This window comes from Megalobrama amblycephala, linkage group LG21 (assembly GCF_018812025.1).
Source record: "Megalobrama amblycephala isolate DHTTF-2021 linkage group LG21, ASM1881202v1, whole genome shotgun sequence".
Classification (NCBI taxonomy): domain Eukaryota; kingdom Metazoa; phylum Chordata; class Actinopteri; order Cypriniformes; family Xenocyprididae; genus Megalobrama; species Megalobrama amblycephala.
The window spans coordinates 7,287,835-7,308,741 of NC_063064.1; the positions used below are offsets into that span (position 1 = coordinate 7,287,835).

At 35.6% G+C, this 20,907-nt stretch overlaps 1 protein-coding gene across 1 annotated transcript in view; it reads right to left on the minus strand.

Annotated features, from left to right (window-relative positions):
* Nucleotides 1–3,121: 3,121 nt before the first annotated feature.
* Nucleotides 3,122–20,907, minus strand: part of lima1b (LIM domain and actin binding 1b) — a 35,990-nt gene continuing 18,204 nt past the window's right edge. The window contains 8 exon segments of the mRNA XM_048172874.1: nt 3,122–4,380; nt 4,382–5,044; nt 9,411–9,544; nt 9,849–9,925; nt 11,486–11,522; nt 12,485–12,568; nt 14,320–14,414; nt 14,501–14,558. Of these exon segments, the coding sequence (XP_048028831.1) occupies nt 3,531–4,380; nt 4,382–5,044; nt 9,411–9,544; nt 9,849–9,925; nt 11,486–11,522; nt 12,485–12,568; nt 14,320–14,414; nt 14,501–14,558 (1,998 nt within the window). The 3' untranslated portion in view covers nt 3,122–3,530.

The following is a 20,907-nucleotide window of genomic DNA, read 5'->3' on the forward strand; positions in this document are numbered from 1 at the left end:
ATAAACTGTAGTAGTAAATAGCTTAGTTTTGTAGTCATGTGCATCATGGAGATTATATGGGATTCATTTAGGAGATATATTTGGTTTGTCATTATGAACTGAGCTGATTTATTTTAAGATTTTGCTTTAAAAGTTTTCTGTTGTACTGAATTCTAAATAGTAATTCTACAATTCTGCAAAATACATAACACTTCGGAAAAAAAAAAAAAAAAAATCTTCCATTAATAATATACAATACATATTACACCTTTGTCTTTGGGATAAAGAGCTATATATAACTTATACAGGCACTGTAATTTTATTTTTCTCTTAAGGATAGTAACGAGTGACATGCTTGGGCTTGTGTTCAAGGAAGGACCGCTCACATTCTCACATTGTGAGCATTGTGAGGACACAATTTTCTTGCGGCTACATAGCAGATCACATGACAAGCGACGTGCTCATGGAGCAAATATGGGAGCTATCATGGAGCTGTCCAATCCTGCTACTGAAGGAGGCAGACGTCTGGCAGAATTTATTGCCATCCTGCCCTCAAACACACCTGTCTGGAAGTTAGTAATACTGAAGATCTTATTAAGCTGGTTCAGGTGTGATTAATCAGAGTTGGAGATGAACTGTACAGGACAGTGGCCCTCCGGGCTCAGGATTGGGCAACCATGATTAAACTCTTCTACTGTATTAAAAACTTTTCGTATGCCAAGGGTCAGTTTGAATTATAGGAACATGAGCTTATAAAACAGTCATAACGTAATATCTTTCAATTAAAACCATAATATATTTGATCTGTCACTTCTCATTAATGAGTGGATGTGCAAAAATGTCAAAGTTTTGAATGTTACAATGTTTTACTATATTATTACTACACTTTAAAATTTCTAATTTTACAAGAACTACAGCAAAACCAATGTGGTGCAAGATTTGTTTCAGTAGGTTTCAAATTCTTTGAATATATTATATGAAATTTATAAGAACATATAAACACATGCTGCTCAAAAACAGCCCAAAAAAGCCTATATATTCTTTTTCTAACAAAACAACATAAATATTACTGAAATATTTTCAAACAAATTATATTCATTTTACTTGCATAAACTCACTTTTAGATGAAAAAGTTGATCAACAGCCTGAATCCACAATGCTTCATCAATAGGTGGCAGCAGAGAAACAACTTCCCTTTCAAACTCTCTTTCCTTTTTCAAATTTTGACCATTTACACTTTGAACGTTTGCACTACACCTCCTTGGGCTGCATGTAGTTCATTAGATGTATTTTATTTGTTTTGTCAATTACTTATTGTCTATTAATAGTGTCTTTGTAAGCGCATATTCAAATTTACCAACAAAATTCAGTTCTAAAAGTGTGTGAAATGAGGAGGAAATGGGCTAAATAAATACTCAACTGTCTGGTTTACCAACATTTTTCAAAAAGTCTTTCTTTGTGTTCAGCAGAGGAAAGAAACACATACAGATCTGGAACAACACGAGGGTGAGTAAATGATGACAGAATTGACTTTTTATTGGGTGAACTATCCCTTTATGGTTCACAGGTAACTAATAATGGAATTAAATGTTTAATAATATCTCATAAATAAACAAGTTGTGGTCACGCTTTTGCATCATGACTTGTCTTTTTACAGAGGATTGGATGGGGTAAGAGTCATTACATTAATGAGCCTAAACACAAACACAACACCCTTTAATCTCACTATAATAGTACTATATGTCTGCTGCATCATGATATAAATAATGAATCTGATTTTGATCAAATAAGCATGAATTATTTATTAAGCATTTATAACATGACTTAAAATGGTTCACTAATTGGTAGGCATTTGTGTTAAAGTCACCCTTTTAAAATTATGCTGTTATTACTGCCTATATATTAATTATTTTGAATGCGAACATGTTACCGTTATATTATGTTAGGCTTTAGTTTCTGTGAAGACAGGTACATACATAGCATGTTTCTGCTGTTTTATTCAAGTGTAACCCCTCCTGTTCGAACAGCCCGCTCTAAGCGGGACTCGAACCCAGGTTTGCTGGCATGGGTGTCGGGTGCTCCAACAAGGAGGCTAAAGACCGCAGTCTCTAGAGTCAGTCTCTAGAGCACCTCTTGAGATCAGGGGAGTGAGGTTTACATGCACAGCTCTTACCGACCTATGTCCGTTACACTCAACCCCCTAAACCTCACTCCCATCCGGGTCACGGCACCAATGCAACCCCTCCTGTTCAAACAGGCTGCTCTAAGCGGGACTCGAACCCAGGTCTGCTGGCATGGGAGTCGGGCGCTCCAACAAGGAGGCTAAAGACTGCAGTCTCTAGAGCGCCTCTTGAGATCAGGGGAGTGAGGTTTACATGCACAGCTCATTATACAAGGAGCATTTAATACTCAGTTTTCACCATTCTAATTTGTTATATTGCTCATTAACAGTTCGTTATCTATCTACTACAATCTTATAATTGTGAATGTTGATAGCTGTGAACAGTCTTGTGAAAGTGCACCTTAACCTCGTTCATAGACTCCAGGACCTGATTGAGAAACACTGATCACAACTTATCCAAAACATATTCTCTGGTCATTCTTGTAATTGTATGATTTTCTTCTACTTTGCCTAAAATAAAAATAGCACGACAATACAAATATGATAGAACTGCATTACATGGACACATAGTCAACATACAGAAAACTTGTTTTTGACCTCCTAGCTTCTGCAATGCTGAATGGTCATGTAATGGTGCATTTGAATTCACATTTGTGGCCATATTCCCACCCCGCACAGATTAAAGTTTCTAGTCTCAGTGTTCAACTCACCCTGTTTTGGACACAGTCTTGACTCAGACTTGATCACAACACTAGATGGCAGTATTATAAAGGTTACATATGATGATTTATAAACTTCATAAAACTGTGATGACAAGAAAATGGTTGCTGGCATTATGTATCTTCAGTTGTGTACTGTTTTCATATAATGCTTGATGACTTTAACATTCATCAGTCAATATAAAACTGAAATTATACACTTTATATCTCAAATTCAGTTTCAGTCAAATAATGTTTATTGTGTAATTGTCCAAAACAGGTGAAAAATGCTTTAAAATATGAGCTAGAAGACTAATCATAATGTGTTTGGCTGTTATGTTTATTGATTAACTGTCAAAGGCTGAGAATAACATGATTCTATAGATTTGTTAATTCACTTGGGATCAACACAACACATTCTTAGATTAAGAAGCAATAATAGTGATTTTTAAAAAGTTTTTTGTAAACAAGTCATTTTTTTTTATACAGCAATCAAATTAAAACAAATGGCAAAGGGAAAAAATACTTTCAAGCTCTTATAAGAAAGAGGTCCAAAGAAAAAGATACAGTATCACACACGCACACACACACACACACACACACACACACACACACACATATATACTTGGTTATAATAAAGTACTTGTTTTTTTATGTTGTTTTTTCAAATCTCTGCCATTTATATATTTTCAGATTAAATAAAAGTTGGAAGGGATCAGTGACATTTTTTGTCAAACTATTGCCACTTCCTCCTCATCATCATCTTCATCTTCATAGTAGCGATTCCTCTTGATCATCTCCTCTACAGTCAGGGACTCCTCCGCCTCCTCGCCATCCCAGAAGCCCACATCCTGGGATTTCCTATGGGCCTTTTCTTCCACAGGTGGAGAGGGTGTGTCTTGGGAAGACTGGAGCTCAGGAAAAGTGTTGGAGTATTTTGCCAGTTTCTCCTGATCTTTCGAACCCCCCTGTTGTTGTAGCTCGGGCTCTTTTTTGGTTTGTTTTGGCTGAGACTCCTTATCTGTTTGTTGTAGTTCAGCTTCATTTTTTCTTTGTTTTGGCTGAATTTCCTCAGGCTCTTTTTTTGTTTGTTTTGGGTGAGACTCCTTGTCTGTTTGTTGTAGATCAGCTTCATTTTTTGTTTGTTTTGGCTGAATTTCCTGGGGCTCTTTTTTTGTTTGTTTTGGGTGAGACTCCTTGTCTGTTTGTTGTAGTTCAGCTTCATTTTTTGTTTGTTTTGGCTGAATTTCCTGGGGCTCTTTTTTTGTTTGTTTTGGGTGAGACTCCTTGTCTGTTTGTTGTAGTTCAGCTTCATTTTTTCTTTGTTTTGGCTGAATTTCCTCAGGCTCTTTTTTTGTTTGTTTTGGCTGAGACTCCTTCTCTGTTTGTTGCAGTTCAGCTTCATTTTTTGTTTGTTGCGACACAACCTCTTTTTTCGTTTGTTGTGTCTGTTTGAGAATGGATGTCTTTTCCTTACTCTCAATCTTGGCGAGACTCTCAACATCCTCTTTGGATTGGCTGTCATTGTCCTTTGTCTTTTTATCTGGGATTTTCACCTCTTTTTGCACTTCAGGTTTTGTCTGTTTTCACCTTTGATAGTGAGCGAAGCTCCTCCAGCGAGCCTCGTCTGACCGAAGGAACCTTGACAGAAGATTGTGCCTCTTGTTGTGAAGGATTTGATAATGCCAAGCTTGGTGCCACAGAAAAGGGACGGCTCCGCTCTCTGAGAGACGAACTACGTCGCAGGCTTTTCAGTTCTGCTCTTTCAGAGCTCTTCTGAGCAGGTGGAGCTTCCTCCTCCGGAGGCCACTTTCCTCGGAAAAGCTTGGATGGACCCTTTCCGACTTCAGCAACTGGGCTAGAGACTTTGGAGCTTCCATCACTGTCTGCAGGAGGCGGCCATGCGACTCTCAGTTTTCTTGTTTCCACAGAGGTGGTTTGTGGTTTTTCCGTGGAGCTGGTCATCTGACTTCTGGTCTCTTGAGCTGCAGTCATGTCAGTGAGTTTGGCTGGTCGTGACTCCTCCACTTTGGGCCTCAGTTGTTCTATAGGTTTCACAGAGTCTGCCACTAAGGGCTTTGAGTTTTCACTTCCCTCAGGTTCCTCCTCGTTTGTTCGTGGTGTCCACATTTCCTTATGCGGTCGAAGGCCAAAGCCCTCATCATAGTTGCCCTTAGACTTGAAAAGTTGATTGAAGTGAGGTTTACAGTAGATGCTGCCATGCAGGGAAGCGTAAGACACCAAGCTGAAATAAGAAGGACATATTATTATTACATGCAGGATATCTAAAATCTGACCTCCTCAGGAGGTTGTTTTAGTTTACTAATAGGGGTATAACGATACATGTATTCGTCTCGAACTGTCATGGTATGGACGTCACGGTTCGGTGCACACAGCAAGACGACGAATACAGTCAGTCACAGGCAATTCACACTCCAATCCAGAAGAGGGCGTGTGCGGTAATGCAACACTGTTTGCTAACCACCACAACAGGAAAAAGCGCAGAAGAAGAACAGATGATCTATGCATAGAAATGTTTATGTGTAATCTCTCAACCAATGTTTCTACTGCACAAAGTCATCAATAAAACAGCTTGAGAATAATATCTCACGTAGCATCACATTTACCTCAGGCATTTAGTGTCAAAAGCATGTTAGTTCACTAGAGAAATGAACTCTAGAGGGAGCATTTCACAAAATATATGCACTGTATTAGCTTATATATTCATTATATTTACTTTACCTGTTAGTAATGTCTTAAAGGTGCCCTAGATTCAAAAACTGAATTTACCTCGGCATAGTTGAATAACAAGAGTTCAGTACACGGAAATGACATACAGTGAGTCTCAAACTCCATTGTTTCCTCCTTCTTATATAAATATCATTTGTTTAAAAGACCTCAGAAGAACCGGCGAATCTCAACATAACACCGACTGTTACGTAACAGTCGGGGTGTACGCCCCCAATATTTGCATATGCCAGCTCATGTTCCCAACATTATGAAAGGCATTAGACAAGGGCAGCCAGTATTAACGTCTGGATCTGTGCACAGCCGAATCAACAGACTAGGTAAGCAAGCAAGGACAATAGCAAAAAATGGCAGATGGAGCAATAATAACTGGCATTGCCAGCAAGTTAGTTTACACTTTCAAATGCCCAGAAAGCTACTAAAGACTTTATTCAACAATATCTAGTGATGAGCGATTTCAAAAGACTGCTTCATGAAGCTTCGAAGCGTTATGAATCTTTTGTTTCGAATCAGTGGTTCGGAGTGTGAAAGTCATGTGATTTCAGTAAATGAGGCTTCTTTACGTCATAAGTGTTTCGAAATTTCAATGGTTCACATGACTTTAGCAGTTTGATACATGCTCCAAACCACTGATTTGAAACAAAAGATTCATAAAGCTTCGAAGCTTCATGAAGCAGTGTTTTGAAATCGTCCATCACTAGATATTGTGGAATAAAGTCGTTATTTTGTTTTTTTGGTGCACAAAAAGTATTTTCGACACTTCATAACATTAAGGTTGAACCACTGTAGTCACATGAACTGTTTTAAATATGTCTTTAGTAGCTTTCTGGGCATTGAAAGTGTTAATTATTTGCTGTCAATGCAGTCCTCACTGAGCCATCGGATTGGTCCCACTTTATATTAAGTGGCCTTAACTACTATGTACTTACATCAAAAAATAAGTACAATGTACTTATTGGGTTCATATCGAATTGCAAAACACATTTGCAGCTATTGAGGTGGGACACGAGTAAGGTTAGGGAAAGCTTTGGTGGGATGGGTAGGTTTAAGGGTAGGGGTAAGAGTTAAGGGATGGGACAACAGTGTAATTATAAATGTAATTACAGAAATTAATTACAGTTGTAATTACATGCAGATGTTTTTAAAATATAAGTACAATGTAAAAACATGTACATATACAATAAGTGCATTGTATCAAATGATTAATTTAAATGTAAGTACATAGTAGTTAAGGCCACTTAATATAAAGTGGGACCATCGGATTTTATCAAAAATATCTTAATTTGTGTTCCGAAGGTGAACGAAGGTCTTATGGGTGTGGAACGACATGAGGGTGAGTAATTAATGACAGAATTTTAATTTTTTGGGTGAACTAACCCTTTAATTATTTAATATAGCCTATTGTTTAAATATATTTGTCACGAAAACAAGTTATAACAGTAACTGTGTAAATTATTATATTTCAAAAATGAATTGGAGTAGAAAAATAATTGAAAAATAATTTAGAGGTTAAATAATGTTAAATAAAATTGAGTTTATTTACAGTTTTTTTCAGTTGCTAACAAGCATTGTTCAATATCGAAACCACATTTTCAAAACTCTTCACACAGTCAGCGAAACAGAAGTCAATGCAGACCAAACTGTGAACCATTGTTCATTGCTTTTAGACAAAATGCATTCAGTTACCACACAAAATTCAGGAACTCTTTTCCCATTCGTACTCCACAACATGCAAAATACTATGTATTTTCAGCACATTTTTCTAATGCTAACACACTGCATTCAAAATGATTAAAAACACATTCAAAACAGAAAGATGGCAAATTCCAAGCATTTATGCTGTAATTATTTTAAAATATTCTCAATTTTATAGCCAAAAATTAAGTTTTTTACAGACGCTAGGACACATTTCTCAATATTTAGGTCACTTTTGCAAAACTCTTCACACAGTGAGCACAACAGAAGTCTATGTGGGCTAAACTGAGGATCAATTATCATTGCTTTGGCACAAAATGCATTCAATGACGTACATCTCTCAGAACTTGTGGCCAAATGCAAGAGAGAGAGCACTTTTTTCTCACTCAGACACAACAACTTACAAAACTCTTTGTACGTACAGGCCAATTTGCACATGCTTGCATACTGTTTTCAAAACTGTTAAACTTATGTTCAAAACTATAACATAATACAAAACTGAATAAGACAGCAATTTGCTACATTTCTACAGTAATATTGTAATGAAATATATGCTGAATCTAAAAAATCAAATACTATCAAAGCAATTAGATGAAACTGAACACCTACACAAGCATTCGTTTTTCAATTTCATTATCATCCATTCGAAGAGGAAAACTTTGGAATAATTTTGTACTGTTATGTAAACAAGGTTCATGTAACAAACTGCAGAACTTTAAACAATAGACAGTGTTATTATTGTTTTGTTAAGAAATTTTACAAAAGAAAACATTGTATAATGATACCTGATGTTAGTATTTTTAGGTCAGTATTTTATGACTGACAAAGTGTGTTTGCTGGGTGAAAACCTTTGCTAGTGTTCTGGAAGAATGAGTTGATTTGAGACATGAATGAAGTGTTCTGGTAGATTTAGTGCATTTTGAATGTGAAATTAACTGCTGTGCCAAGATGAAAGTTGGTTAGAAGAACTGTGTGAAGAGTTTTGAAAACGTGGCCTAAGTATTGAGAAATGTGTCCTAACGATTGTAAAAAACTGTAAAAAACTATATTATATCATATATCATATTTTTGATTATTGATTTGATGTTGATGAGAACTGTAATGTACTATAATGAACAACTACACATGTTGTTACAGTAATGCGTAGAATGTATTTTATTTATTCTTTTTTTATTATCATTGCAGTTCTGGAGTTTTTTCCCTCTTTTTTCACCTTTTGGTTATAATTTTCAAGTACTATATTCATATAAAAAAATGAAATTTTGATTAATTTCTGATTCATTTATGTTACAAATGCTTTCAATAAAGTGAAATTGTGTTACAGTATTCTATATGAAGAACTGATTTATGTGGAAAATCATTGAAACTTTAAAAAAGAAAAGTTCATCAATTATGTAATGCTTCCTGTTGTTAGTGTTTTTTAGGTCAGTGTGTTGTGAATGAAATGTTTTCTGAATGAGAATTATTGCCAGTGTTATGTTGGTCTGAGTGAGTTTTGTAGGTGAGATTAACTGTTTGGCCAACATTCATGCTGGTAATGCAGACTGTGTGAAGAGTTTTGAAAATGTGGTTTCGGTATTGAACAATGCTTGTTAGCAACTGAAAAAAAAACTGTAAAGAGAGAAACACAATTTGTTGAAGAAAAAAGAAGCAATTTTATGTGTAGTTTTCTCACCCTGCTGTACCGAACCGTGACTTCAATACCGAGGTATGTACTGAACCATTATTTAATCAAAATCCACTTTAGATTTCAGTCATAAATAAATAAATAAATAATGGAATGAATGAATGAATGAATGAATGCATGAATGAATGAGTGAATGAATGAGTGAATGCATGAATGAATGAATGAGTGAATGAATGAGTGAATGTATGAATGCGTGAATGAATGCATGAATGAGTGAATGTATGAATGAATGAATGCGTGAATGAATGAATGAATGAGTGAGTGAATGAATGAATTAATGAGTGAATGCATGAATGAATGAATGAATGAATGAATGCATGCATGCATGAATGAATGTGAATGAATGAGTGAATGAATGAATGAATGAATGAATGAGTGAATGCATGAATGAGTGAGTGCATGCATGAACGAATGCATGAATGAATGAATGAATAAATGAGTGAATGAATGAATGCATGAATGAATGAATGCCAAAAAATACCTAAGTTTGGTATTACAGAAGGCACAGCGGAAGCAGGTCTTATGGTAAATCTGCTGATTGGCAATAAGTTTTTCCACCGGGTAAACAGTCTTTTGGCAGGACACACATCTTTCCTGGACAGGCGGATTAAATTTCTGTCCAGGGAAACAAGGTTTATTAACATCTCTTCTGCAATGCAATCAGTATTTAGTATGAATATCTGTATAAAAGAGTATAAAATCTGTCATATTCCATACTGGCACTTAGCAGATTTAATGTTCATATTCTGCACACTACCACAGACAAACTATATTTTTATTTTTGCCTTTGTATTTGACTATAAGTTATTAGTAGCTAAATATAAAATTGATTTCCCCAGATAGAATTAAATCTATGCACGAACATTAAATCAATAAGCGTTTAATAATGAAATGAGGAATGAGATTGTAGTCCACGGACCCTGGGCACTTTAGGAGGGTCCTTGCTCTCTGGCGCAGGGTTTGCAGTGCTGGGACTCGGTGTGTGTACATTCTCTCCTAAAAGAAACACAAATACATGACAGATCACTACATAGTGTACACTATATACTGTACTGATTATTTGATAATGACTTGTCTACAGCAGCTTAAACCTAACTGGTAATCTCCATCCATGACAAAGAAAGAATAAATCCGCAATCCACAAATTAACAATTAAGTACCTGAATGAAAAGCAGAAGGAACTAATCTTGGTTTAAATGTTGTATTTTAGTGAGGTTTCAAAATCACAGAGGATATCCAGTGCAATGAAGGCTCAGACAGGTGTGTAGCAGAATATATTAAATTCTTATGAAATGAATTAATGCAAAGGGAAAAGTCCATGCACACAAGTGATTCAGCAGCTGTGGAAATTATTGTAACTATACTCTTGTGTCATTGTTCCATGCCTGTACTCCGAATTGCATGTGAAAGTATCCAGTCCATCTTCGTTTTTTCAACTCAATGTCCTTCAGCTGCTTCTGTAGCCTTCTGTAAACCACTCTTTTATTTTATAATGTTCTGAATCATCTTGTGTTTTTCCTCAAAAAAGTCCTACAAAGTCTGATCCTTCCACAAATGTTTATGGAGTCTAACCTTTGATTGTGTCTCTGATGAAGAAACACCACGTTTGTATTTTTCAGATATTTTATATCACAGTTAGAAAAGGACATTGACATGTCAGCACTGTGAGTGAGACACTAATTTTATGAGATTCATCTGAATAACTCTTAGCATTGCAAGCATGTGAAATTTCAGAACACTGTAAAATTGGTTTATTACAATTAGTTCCTCAGCGCCCATGTCCGCTGGTCTGGATTCTTTCCTTCAACCTTCTGTAGTTTTCAAACATGAAGGCATGACATGCACCCTGTACATGTTAGTGTTTACCTAAATTGGTTAACTTCTACACTCTAAAAAATGCTGGGTTAAAAACAACCCAAGTTGGGTTGAAAATGGTCAAACTCAGCGATTTTTTAGAGTGTAGAGGCAACAATAATAATCAAAAGATGAACATTTATTAATAAGCAATTTCATAAATGTTTATTGTTTAATTATTATTCATTAAACTTATTAATAAATGTTCATTTATTAATTGTTAATTTCCAATATATTTTGGGTTCATTTTAAGCAAGCAATACAGTCATTTTTAAACAATAGTTGAGTTAAAGGTTGGGCAAACTTTTAACCCAACCGCTGGGTTAAAACAACCCAATCACTGGGTTTGTCCATTTTCAACCCAACTTGGGTTGTTTTTAACCCAGCATTTTTTAGAATGTACTAAGTGACAGATTAATTTGAGCCAAAATACAGTGGAGTTTCATTGGATGCTCAGCCTTTGATATCAATAAGACATTATGAAATACGTTTCTTCTCTCTTTTCAGAAGCCTACTTATTTCTGTCTTCATTTTGTGCAATTTCATGGTTAGTTGCGACCCTTTGCAAAGCAAACCAGCAACTCATTTTTTATTGATAACCACTACACTATGTGCACTACCCTAACATAACTATAACTCAGTCTTCATAAAATCAGCTCATGGCTTCAATACTAAATTATAATGGTAAAACAATGGACTCACCATTGATCTTTGCACAATTTGACGGAGGGAGTGTGTTCTGTAGAGAGAGAGCGAAGGAACACACAATGATAAATAGGAGCCTCATTAAATCTTACGGTAAACAATTTATTGTTGTAACAAACATATTCATTACCAGTCAAAAGTGTGGAATAATTAAGAATTGTTAAATATTTTTGAAAGAAGTCTATTCTGCTCACCAAGGTTGCATTTATTTGAGTAAAAGCAATAATTTTGTGAAGTATTATTGCAATTTAAAAGAACTGTTTTCTATGTGAATATGTTGTAAAATATAATTTATTCCTGTGATCAAAGCTGAATTTTCAGCATCATTACTCCAGTCTTCAGTGTCACATAATCCTTCAGAAATCATTCTAATATGCTGATTTAGTGCTCAGTCATTATTGGTGTTCACTTATTAATGCTGGTTCTTATTATTATCAGTGTTGAAATCAGTTTTTGATACATATGTGATACCTTTTTCCCAGGATTCTTTGATGAATAGAAAGTTCAATTAATAGCATTTCTTTGAAATAAATATCTTTTGTAACATTATAAATGTCTTTACTGTCTCTTTTGATCAATGTAACGCATAGTTGCTGAATAAAAGTATTATTATCATTATTTTAAATCTTACTTTTTAAATCTTACCTCAAACTTTTGAATGATTGTAGAGTTTCCTTTTCCTTTTTACTGTTTTCAACATTGATAATAATCAGAAATGTTTCTTGAGCAGCAAATCATCATATTAGAATGATTTCTGAAGGATCATGTGACACTGAAGACTGGAGTAATGATGCTGAAAATTCAGCTTTGATCACAGGAATAAATTATATTTTACAATAAATTCACATATATTGTTATAAGATTTCAATTTTTTTCCTTTTTTTAAAAAACAAACATACAAACAGTAAATTCAGTGTTATTACATGACTAAAATAAGTTTGTCTTTATTGGTATATTTAAATTAATTTTAGAAGGAAATGAGAGCACATATCGTACCACTGTCTGTCCATCACCAGCAGGTGGCGCAATCTCCTTATGATCCACACAGGGAACACTGTCATCTGTTTCTGACTGCTTTGCCTGAATCAAAGCGACAATCACTCCAGGTCAGTAACTTTAAAAATAATTCCAATACTGTATACATGAAACATGACGGTGTGTTTGTTACACGTTGTTTTATCACACATTTTCTCAGTATTTACAGTACACTTACTCTCTTATGATTTTTCATTGTAAAGTGCCCTTGATCTTTGGAAATGCACTATATAAATTATTATTATTATTATATGCTGTGGCATTAGTTGTCCTGGGAAATGATGATGATTCTTGAAAAAGAAGGTTTGTTTATCTCTGCGGTTGCATCATTCCTATCATGCGGTTTATTTTCATGATACAGTTATTTATCATGACAACTCTCAGAACAGTTTAGCATGGAAATGGATATGACTTGCTACTGCCAATAGACATACTGTAAGACATACTGCTGCTGCACAATAGCATGCATGAATTACCCACTGCAGATCTAGGCAGGTGGAGCTGGGTGGAGGGTTTCTTATAGCGCACTGCAAGTTTCTTACAGCATACACTGAACCAAACTATTTAAATATTGATTAGCAAGTTCATTAGCTGCAGATTCAACAGAGACCAATCAGCTTGGGGTGATACCTAGACTGCATTAAGGACCTATCAGCCTGCGCCATCTAGAGTTTCATGAGAGGACTAGATATATATTACAAAAAATAAGATTTTACATTTTAGATCTAAATAGACCAATTTGGAGCAGACGTCACAGTTACGACACTTGCAGCTGGCAGAAAAATAGCAGTAACAAGTGGAGGAAAATGGGCAAAATCCACAGAATAAGAGAAAAAATGTTTTGGTGTGCCTTTGGATGTCAGGAATGCAAAAAATATAGTCTTCATTTTTATAGAATACCATCATTGAAGACGCTCTTTGAAACTAAATGCAGATGTTTATGTTGCAAATCACAGACTGGACTGATGAAACATGCAATGATTAGTCTACTAACAGTAAGTCTACATAAAATTTGCATGTGCAGTTCATAGGGAATATACATACATTGCAGTTACAGCATGAAATAATATTTAGACCTAAAACATTTTACATAAATAATTTTATATCTGATCTGATCTATATCTGATGTCTCCCAGTTCAGACTTATAACTTGCAATTGTGAGTTTATATCACAATTCTGAGGGGAAAAATGACAGAATAACGAGCATATCTCACAATTCTGTTTTGCCTTCTAAGAATTGTGAGATATAAACTCATATTTGCAAGAAAATTTTCAGAATTGTGAGATATAAACTCGAAATTAACTTTTTTATTCTTTTATTCCGTGGCTTCCATAGACTGCTACTGCACAACTGTCATTTTCTATCACCAGGTAGGCTCCGCCCTCTGTTTGAAAAATAGGTCTATAATACTACTAAAATATATATACTACTATTTAGTTTTCTTGGACAAGGATATTGTTCACAATTAAGAGAGCGTGAGATTTAGTTGTGTGCATTTGCACTAAACTTCTACAAATAAAAAAAGAGAAGTATTTTAAGGTATGGTCTTAATTTTTCCTTTCTCTAATTGTAATGATTGTTATAGACTCCAGTAAGCCTACAGATACCCATTCAATTCAATTTTGACTTTATTTTTCCATATGCACAAAAACAAAAAAATGCTATTAATTTCTATTAATTGCATACATTTCTGAGAGATCAGACTCTTACTCCACCATATGTCATCTTTATATATTTCAGCAAACCATCAGCTAAAAGGTTCTGTATATCTGTCCATACAGTAAACATACTCACAGATCGTGGCACAGTAACAGCCTGTCTGTTGACTGCTAATTGATATTTCGCCAACCTGTCCCTGACAGAGGCGCTGCGCTTCAGACTGGGCGTACCTATGACAGAATATATTTTTTAACTTTTCGAAACAGAAAATCCAATACAACCTTTGTTTTGACTGTGTGTGTCTTGTAGTATTTACCTTTGTTGGCCATTTGTGTGTCCATATCCTCTGAGCTGCTGTTCGCTTCTGTTTGCTCCTGAAAAATCAAGTACAAAGTATGTAAACCAATGACAGACTGAAAGACAAAGAAATGTGTAGTGCACACACAACAACGGCATTCACTTGTAGGCATAGAAGGAAATGGCACAAACTATGCTTTCCCGTTGCTCCCTTCCTTTTCCCAGGAAATATCCACTGGGTAGTGTTTACCCTAGTCTTTAAGATAATTAACTTCAAAGTAAACACAAAAACAAAAATAAAGCTCTACTGGCAGCACTAAATAAGTATGGCGATAAAGAGAGGTGGAAGTGGAATGAAGAATCAGACCAGTTAAAATGTTCTTATTAATGTATAAAAGCAATATCACACTTGCAGTAATGCGAAATGGGTCTTTATAAGCAGGGCTGAAATTACTTGTGGCCTCGTGCCTACAGCTGAACAAAGATGTGCTGATACAGTATATAGAGCCATATCACACTCCTGCTCGTGTGATTTCGCTCATTTAGGCTATAAGCACAATCTTTTGCAATACAGACATTTATGAAGCGAAAATATTGAAGTGAACTAATCACAAACATCTTGAAAAAAGGCTTGATGCAGATTAAAAATGCAGTGACTGGTACAGTCTATGTAAGGTAAAGGTGACTCAGTCAGGAAGTTGAGGTGTAAATTTGAGGTGTACACTTTTTAAGATTTTCACATTTAAATTATATGACAAATTTCCATCAATTTGAATTGGGGGTGGGAGGTTGGGCTTTGGTTCATCACCATCACTGTCCCTTAAAATGTCTGCACAGGGCCCTATGAGATAACATTGTATTACTTTGTTCAGTCCAATAAAGGAGGGTAACACTTGAGACATTCTATAAGTATCTTTGCAACTAGCAGTCATTCGAGTATTAGTAAACGTAGTGTCTGCTAACACTTTTTTGATGCTCCTCAACAGACACTCTACTGACTGTAAGTCACTTTGCAACTACATAATTAACATATTAACTTATGCAACTTATTCTACTAACCCTAACCCTAACCTATCAGTCTACTAAAACTCTAATGAGAGTGAGTTGAAATGTAGTTAATTAGTTGTTAGAATGTCTAAAGTAGACTTTCAAGTTCCAAGTTTAATTCATTTCTAGAGCACATTTAAAAACAACAGTAGATGACCAAAGTGCTGTACATAAAGGGTCATAAAACAGACAACAATAAGAAGACGAGTTTTGAAAGCAGACAGAGTTGGGGCCATCTTCACAGTCAATGATAATGAATTCCAGAGTTTAGGGGCAGCTACTGCAAAGGCATGATCTCCCCTGTGCTTCATTCTTACTCTAGGGACCATCAGCAGCATATGGTCAGCAGACCTCAGAGACCATGATGGGACGTGCAGTTGTATAAGGTCAGAAAGGTAAGTTGGGGCTAGGCCATTTAAGGATTCATAAGCAAGCATTAAAACCTTAAAATCAATCCTAAAATGGACCGGAAGCCAATGTAGGGAAGCCAATTTGGGGGAAATATGTTCCCGTTTACGCGTTTGTGTTAAAAGTCGAGCTGCAGCATTCTGCACTAACAGCGAGGCCTGGTTGACACCAACATAGAGGGCAATACAACAGTCTAAACGAGATGAAATAAAAACATGTATAAGCCTTTCAAAATCAATAGGGGCTTTCGCACCGAATACTTCTAGGAACTCAGTTCTAGGAACTAGCCACTAGGATAGTTCCCTGAGAGTCTTTAAGCGCGGCATTAACAAATGCTAAAAACCGGTGGATGTGTTTGTTGTGTGTCGTGGGTTTTGTGATAACAGAGATGGAATGTTAAATGCATAATTTACGCAACTGAAAGAGCAAAAAGTGGGGCTTAGAGATGAAATCTCTTATGACAACTTTCAGTATTACATATCATCGAGGCGGAGAAAACACCACAGCACTGCAGACAACAGGTAAATGGCGTTATCGCTGTTTTACATATTTGTGAAGTAAATGTTTTTACAGCTTTTTAAAAATGCCGGGTGTCGGTGTTTGACATGCATTTGACATGCGCTGTACACTTACATCACTGATAGTTCCTATAGTGCTGGTTTAGTGCCTGCTCTGAAGTAGGAGCTAATTTAGTTCCCCCAAAAGAAGTTCCTAGAACTAAAATCGTTCCTAGTTCCTGCGGTGCAAACATGGCAAAATCCGGGTACTTCAGCTAATAGTTCTAGGAACTATAAAAAGGTTCGTCTGTTGTGAAAGCCCCTAATAAATGACAAAAAGGGCTTAATTTTAGATAAAAGCCTTAACTGATAAAAACTAGACCTGACTACAGAGTTTATCTGTTTGTCAAGTTTAAAATCCATATCCATTATTACCCCCAAATTTTTAACAGTGGATTTAACATATAGGGAAGCAAAGGGCCTAAATCAATGTTAGAGGCCTTATTAGTACAGTTTGGACCAAATATCATGATTTCAGTCTAGCTCTCATTAAAATGTAAAATATTTAATGTCTTTGAGGCAGACAAACGGAAGTTTTAAAGGACTGGCATCTTTCTGTCAAATGATCAAATCAAACTATCAAAATAAAGTGTAACCCTTTTTGTAAATGTTATTTTTCTATATCAAGAATTTAAGATTTATTTAACATTTCTAAGAAAAGAAAAACTGTAGTAAAATAAATAGTAAATACAAATTATGTTGCAAATAGTTTCGAAAGAAGTGTGCATTAGTTTTTATATTGAACAACTAATTTGTTTATATTTGTATTTGAAATGTAAATTATTCATATATTCCACAACATACTCATACAGTAACACAGCTTACCCTTAAAGGTGCCCTAGAATTAAAAATTGAATTTTCCTCGGCATAGTTAAATAACAAGAGTTCAGTACATGGAAATGACATACAGTGAGTCTCAAACACCATTGTTTCCTCCTCCTTATATAAATCTCATTTGTTTAAAAGACCTCCGAAGAACAGGCGAATCTCAACATAACACCGACTGTTATGTAACAGTCGGGATCATTAATATGTACGCCCCCAATATTTGCATATGCCAGCCCATGTTCGAGGCATTAGACAAGGGCAGGACGTCTGGATGTGCACAGCTGAATCATCAGACTAGGTAAGCAAGCAAGGACAATAGTGAAAAATGGCAGATGGAGCAATAATAACTGACATGATCCATATTACATGATAATTTTAGTGATATTTGTAAATTTTCTTTCTAAATGTTTCGTTAGCATGTTGCTAATGTACTGTTAAATGTGGTTAAAGTTACCATCGTTTCTTACTGTATTCACAGAGACAAGAGCCGTCGCTATTTTCATTTTTAAACACTTGCAGTCTGTATAATGCATAAACACATATTCATTCTTTATAAATCTCTCCAACAGTGTGTAATGTTAGCTTTAGCCCGTTAGCTTTAGCCTAGCTACTATCAAACTCATTCAGAATCAAATGTAAACATCCAAATAAATACTATACTCACAGGAATCGATGTATGCGTGCAGCATGCATGACGAACATCTTGTAAAGATCCATTTGAGGGTTATATTAGCTGTGTGAACTTTGTAAATGCACTGTATTATAGTCGACAGCTCAGAGGGGGCAGGGAGCTCGCGATTTAAAGGGGCCGCAGCATGAATCGGTGCATAGTTAATGATGCCCCAAAATACGCAGTTAAAAAATGAATTTAAAAAAAATCTATGGGGTATTTTGAGCTGAAACTTAACAGACACAATCAGGGGACACCTTAGACTTATATTACATCTTGTGAAAAAACGTTCGATGGCACCTTTAATGTACTGCACCATTTATCTATGTATTTATTCATTTTTGAGAAGCCATCCTTCTATGCTATAATCCCATATAATCCCAGTAAAAAGAAAAGTGCCAAAGTTTACTCCACTTTTCCCTACCATAAATACAACTAGATGGTTCTGAAAACCACCTCAGAGGAACAACACTTTTAAAAATAAAGACACACACTGCAAAAACTAGACTGATTCCACCTCTGAGCTCAAGGACTCTGACTGCCTTAAAGCAAATTCACATCAAGCCTGAAATATGAAAGTCAGCAGTGGCTGCATTTAGAACATGAACAAAAATGTTTGAATAAAGCAAAGAGGGAGCAAGGCAAGGCAAACGGTGTGTAGCCTGAGGAAGGTTTTGTAGTTCTCCAGAGACCTGCTGGGGTTTAAAAAAGTATGTGCATACCAGGCCCATGACATCATCACCACACAGCAACACGAGCAGATGGGGACTGCCGTAGCTGAGTGTGCCAAAACATTTTTGTGTGTAATAAGGTGAGAAAGACAGCATGCATCCGACTAAAACATTCCCGCAAAGCTTCTTTCAGTAGCCCTCCAAGTAGTTGTGATTGAATTTATACTCATCCCTCAGTTTATGAAATTGAATAAAAAAATTGATTAAGTGCTTAAAGGGTTAGTTCACCCAAAAATGAATATTCTGTCATTAATTACTCACCCTCATGTCGTTCCACACCCGTAAGACCTTCGTTCATCTTCAGAACACAAATTAAGATATTTTTTATGAAATCTGATGGCTCAGTGAGGCCTGCATTGACAGCAAGATAATTAACACTTTCAGTGCCCAGAAAGCTACTAAAGACATATGTAAAACAGTTCCTGTGACTACAGTGGTTCGACCCTAATGTTATGAAGCGACGAGAATACTTTTTGTGTGCCAAAAAAACAAAATAACGACTTTATTCAAACAATATAGTGGTGGGCGACTTCAAAACACTGCTTCATGAAGCTTCAAAGCTTTACGAATCTTTTGTTTCGAATCAGTAGATCAGAGCGTCTATCAAACTGCCAAAGTCACGCCCCCCAGTGTGAACCATTGAAATTTCTAAACACTTATAAGTTATGTAACGAAGCCTCGTTTACTGAAATCATGTGACTTTCATGCTCCGAACCACTGATTTGAAACAAAAAATTTGTAAAGCTTTGACGCTTCATAAAGCAGTGTTTTGAAGTCGCCCACCACTATATTGTTTGAATAAAGTCGTTATTTTGTTTTTTTGGTGCACAAAAAGTATTCTCGTCGCTTGATAACAATAAGGTTGAACCACTGTAGTCACATGACCTGTTTTAAATATGTCTTTAGTAGCTTTCTGGGCATTGAAAGTGTTAATTATCTTGCTGGCTATGCAGGCCTCACTCAGCCATCGGATTTTATCAAAAATGTCTTAATTTGTGTTCTAAAGATGAACGAAGGTCTTACAGGTGTGGAAATTTCTTTTTTCGGGTGAACTAACCCTTTAAGTCTAAACAATGGATGTTTAGGGCCAGAAACAAGTATGAAAGCACAGACACGAGCACTAAACTGTAAAAAATTATTTTCATGATTTGTTATCACAACATATTTTCTTTTGTCAAATTAACTTAGATAATTAATTTGGTTCAGATTACATAATACTTTGAGTTTTTGTTGATTAAACCAATTGCCTTCATTGTATTAACTAAAATGTTTTATTTCAATGAACTCAAAATTTTAAGGCAACCAGGTAACTTTTTTTTTTATTATTTAAACCTTTTTTACAGTGTACTGATGCACAGCCAATTCTAGGTCAGATGGAATAATTGACCGCTATGCTCTCTTGTGTTAGTTTGATGATTAAGGTGAGATGTGACATTAAACCAGATGCATTGATATTTGGGTAAGTTTGGGTTAGTAAAATGATTAATTTCGGAAGGCAGCTGTCCATGAAATTGAGCCAGTGTCTGCCTTTGACATATTTGGGTAGAACGTGTTTTGTGCCTAAAGTGCACTTTACATTTTTATTTTAATGTGCCACTGTTACAATGTAATTACACAAATAAGTAATGAGTAATCTTAATTAACAACATGTACTTACTGTAGGTTTAGGGTTTTGCTTAGTCTTAGTTGCATATGCATAATTAAATGTTAATAATATAGTAAATCCATGTAGCATTTGAAACAATGACACATTAAAATAAAGTGTTACCTTGTATTTCATTAGCTAAGCATTTTTATTACAAGTCTCACGTTAACAAATAGAGGTCTTGTCTTAGAACAGTGTGTATTTTAACATTTATTCTAGAGCAGTGAGTTGGCTCAGCTAAGTAAATTTCTGTAAACATTTTTTGCCCCTAATGTTTTCACAAACTAAAAAACGGTGTAAAATGATTGTTTGTGCTAATCGACAGCATGTCACAGATGCCGTTCATAAAATGTGACTTGTAATGAAGAGTCTTTTTAATGTGTGATGGTCAAAGAGGGACTCATCTACTGCATCACCAGCATTCTCTTTCCTTTGTCTTTTCAACCAGCGTTTCGGGAGGCAGGAAACAGCTCAAACAACTGCCTCACTGTGATGGAACAATAGACATACTTGTCTCTGCATCACACCCCTTTGGATTGG